Genomic DNA, 2,917 nt, shown 5'->3' with positions numbered 1-2,917 from the left:
ACACTGTGCCAACATTTTAACTTTATGGTTTTTATGATGCCCTCTGGAGCTATAGAGGAAATGGGCATGGCTGTTAAAAGATACGGTATAAATTCATTTTACATACATATTTTGACAAATCTAATAGTCCATATTGTATGTGCAGTATGAACACAGCCGTGGTCACAATCACTCACAAACCACACCGCACAAGCCCTTCTAATACAAGAGGATATAGAAATGTCACATGACATATAAGGCCCATATTCCCTCTTCTAACCCCAGTGCATCCACTTTTTATCTTTTGTCCTTTACTCCTTTATTAATCCATTTGTTATTTGTATCTCCCCACAAAACAAAACCCATCCATTTTTAAATCTAGTGACTAAAGGTACCACCTGAGCTCACAGTCTTATCTGAAATCTGGAGGTCCCTGCATTCAAACTTGAACCTCTATTGTCAAAGACTTTCTGACTTTTAACCATGCATCAAACGCACCTTAACCCAAGGGTATGTCTTTCTCAATCACTATTTGATACGTGCATGGGTACGTTAACAGGCCAATGAGCCTGTACACACCCCAGATCAGGAGAAACCTGAGGAGAAACAGCTGCCTTCAAGCTTGGTCCTGGCACACTGTCAGTGATAAGATTATTGTATGGATATCTAATATGTTTGCAGAGAGAGGTTTGTGGATTAGAATGTGTCAGATTAGAAGTATGACAAGGACAGTGGTGGAAAAAGTAATCCTTAAGCAAGACTTGTCAGGCAGAAAATTAACCTGTGTAACTGATATGTGACAGTACATCTGACTATCATATGTGACATTACTAGATTGTAAGTAATGATGCATTGAGGTTGTGCCACTGTAGTTGGTAGAGGTGGAGCTAGTTCTAGCGAGCCAGATAGGTTTTTCTATGTAAAGTAACCATAGCTGCCAAATAAATGTAGTGGAGCAAAAGGTACAGTGTAGTTCAGTATAGGCACAGTATAGAGTAGTATACAATCTAAATTCTCAACTAGAGTACAAGTATCTTAGAATTATACTAAAGTATAGTACTTGAGTAAATGTAGGTTACTTAGTGAATTTCAACCACTTGACAAAGAAATGAAAGTGTACATTTTCAGATGACAGATCATTCGGGGTAAGGTGGTGAATGGTGAGTGTGTTAAGGTAAGGTGTCCACCTGTCACTCTGCACAAACACATACATGCATTTGTGAGTGCTTCTCGTGTGTTTTGCGTTACATATTGTGCATCAGATTGTGAGCGTTAGTGTGTATCTGCAAACCTACTTCAGATCAGGGAGTATTCATGAGCAAGAGAAACAGAGATGTGCAATACTGAGTGTTGGCAATCCATTTCCCCTTTAACACGCCAACATGATGCCTCCACCCATCTAACGGCAGCAGGCTCACTAACCATATCATGAGTTTATAATAACCACATCACATCCATGGCGAATGAGGTGGAATGAAAATCTAACCTAATTTGGAGAGATACACGACTGTGTGAGTACTAGGGTGTCCCCTGAGATGAGGCTCCGATTGAGAGAGCCGTGTGCTGCACTGGTAGCATGCTCTGTGAGCGTGTAATGGTCTTAATTATCATTTAGCATGCCAGCCTCATTGACGACGTATCAAGCCAGTGATAAAATAGTAGAGCAGAGGGTGACAGAGAAAGAGAAATATGAGCATATAAACACTTAAAGGCGCACACGCAGAACTGTAGTAGTTATCACTAAAATACACACACAGACACACACAAAACAGTGAACTTATGGGGGGATGATGCAAACACACACACACACATGCACACACACATTTCCACCCAGCTGAGTGACATCTCTCTCTCTGAATTAGTCACGATGAATGATGTGTAACCAGCCATGACTCGCTCTGGCTGGGGAGATAGCTAATTCACTTTGTTTAATTAGTCAAAAGTAGTAGAGCATGCTCTCTCTCCCCAAACATACACTCCCATTGCACAACATCCACCCAGCTACGTGGCTTTAGAAAAGACAGACCTGTAACCACACCGGTGTAACATTTCATGAGGCAAGTCTTTGAATCTTATCTGCCAGAATGAAGGATCTCTGACTCTTCCTCTCTCTTTCTCTTACAGACACACAAGACATATACACACACACACACACACACACACACACACACACCTGTCACCCTTTGCTTTGTGATACCTTCACAGAGATTTCATGCACCATTTGGGGATCACAGCTCCAGAGGTGAAGTGCATCTTGCCTGCATTGGAGTGCATGGGGGAGGTCTGCTGATAGTAGGCTGCCACTTCGGGTTTCTTTGAACAGGACAGAGGACAAGCTGTTGTCTATGTGAACTGATTCAGCTGTGTCAAAATGTTGAGGTACAGTGATGACTTTTTTTTCCCTTTCATGTCTTTTTTTTTAGCTTTAGTTGATATATTACAATGTGATTTTGTGAGCAATGTCTTGGCTAAATGATTATAACAATAATACAATAGTGTACTGTAGTATAGTATAATATAATATAGTATAGTGTAGTACATTATAGTATATTATAGTATACAGAAAGGGCTGCTGTAATACTAGTTTTCTACATACCATACTATACTATACTATGTTACCATGATCTTGTGACAATAAAACATCAACGTTCAAAAGTTAATATCAGTCAGCCAGTTCCACCTTGTCCTGCCCCACTTTGTTACCATGGAGAGCTCCAATACCCTAAAGACAATAATAAGTGCGTGCACAGCATGCGGCAGAAAATAATAAATAGATTTATGCGCAATTGTCACATTTAATACATTTACGGAGCGCGCTAGTGAATTCATTATTACACCATATGCTAATGCAGCTGGGTCCGTGTATTTATGAGTCTCTCTCTCTCTCTGTGTGTGTGTGTGTGTGTGTGTGTGTGTGTGTGTGTGTGTGTGTGGGGGG

At 40.7% G+C, this 2,917-nt stretch overlaps 1 protein-coding gene across 1 annotated transcript in view; it reads left to right on the top strand.

Annotated features, from left to right (window-relative positions):
• The first annotated feature begins 2,213 nt into the window (after positions 1-2,213).
• Positions 2,214-2,917, top strand: part of satb1a (SATB homeobox 1a) — a 14,150-nt gene continuing 13,446 nt past the window's right edge. Inside the window, exon 1 of the mRNA XM_087179398.1 lies at positions 2,214-2,358. Coding sequence (XP_087035524.1) covers positions 2,351-2,358 — 8 coding nt within the window. The 5' untranslated portion in view covers positions 2,214-2,350. The remainder of the gene's footprint in view (positions 2,359-2,917) is intronic.

This window comes from Seriola lalandi, unplaced genomic scaffold (genome assembly GCF_002814215.2).
Source record: "Seriola lalandi dorsalis isolate HSWRI2012SDOR001 ecotype SW California unplaced genomic scaffold, Sedor1 jcf7180002054834, whole genome shotgun sequence".
Taxonomy (NCBI): domain Eukaryota; kingdom Metazoa; phylum Chordata; class Actinopteri; order Carangiformes; family Carangidae; genus Seriola; species Seriola lalandi.
Note: the sequence above shows the minus strand (reverse complement) of the source record. Positions and strands in the feature narration are given on the sequence as shown.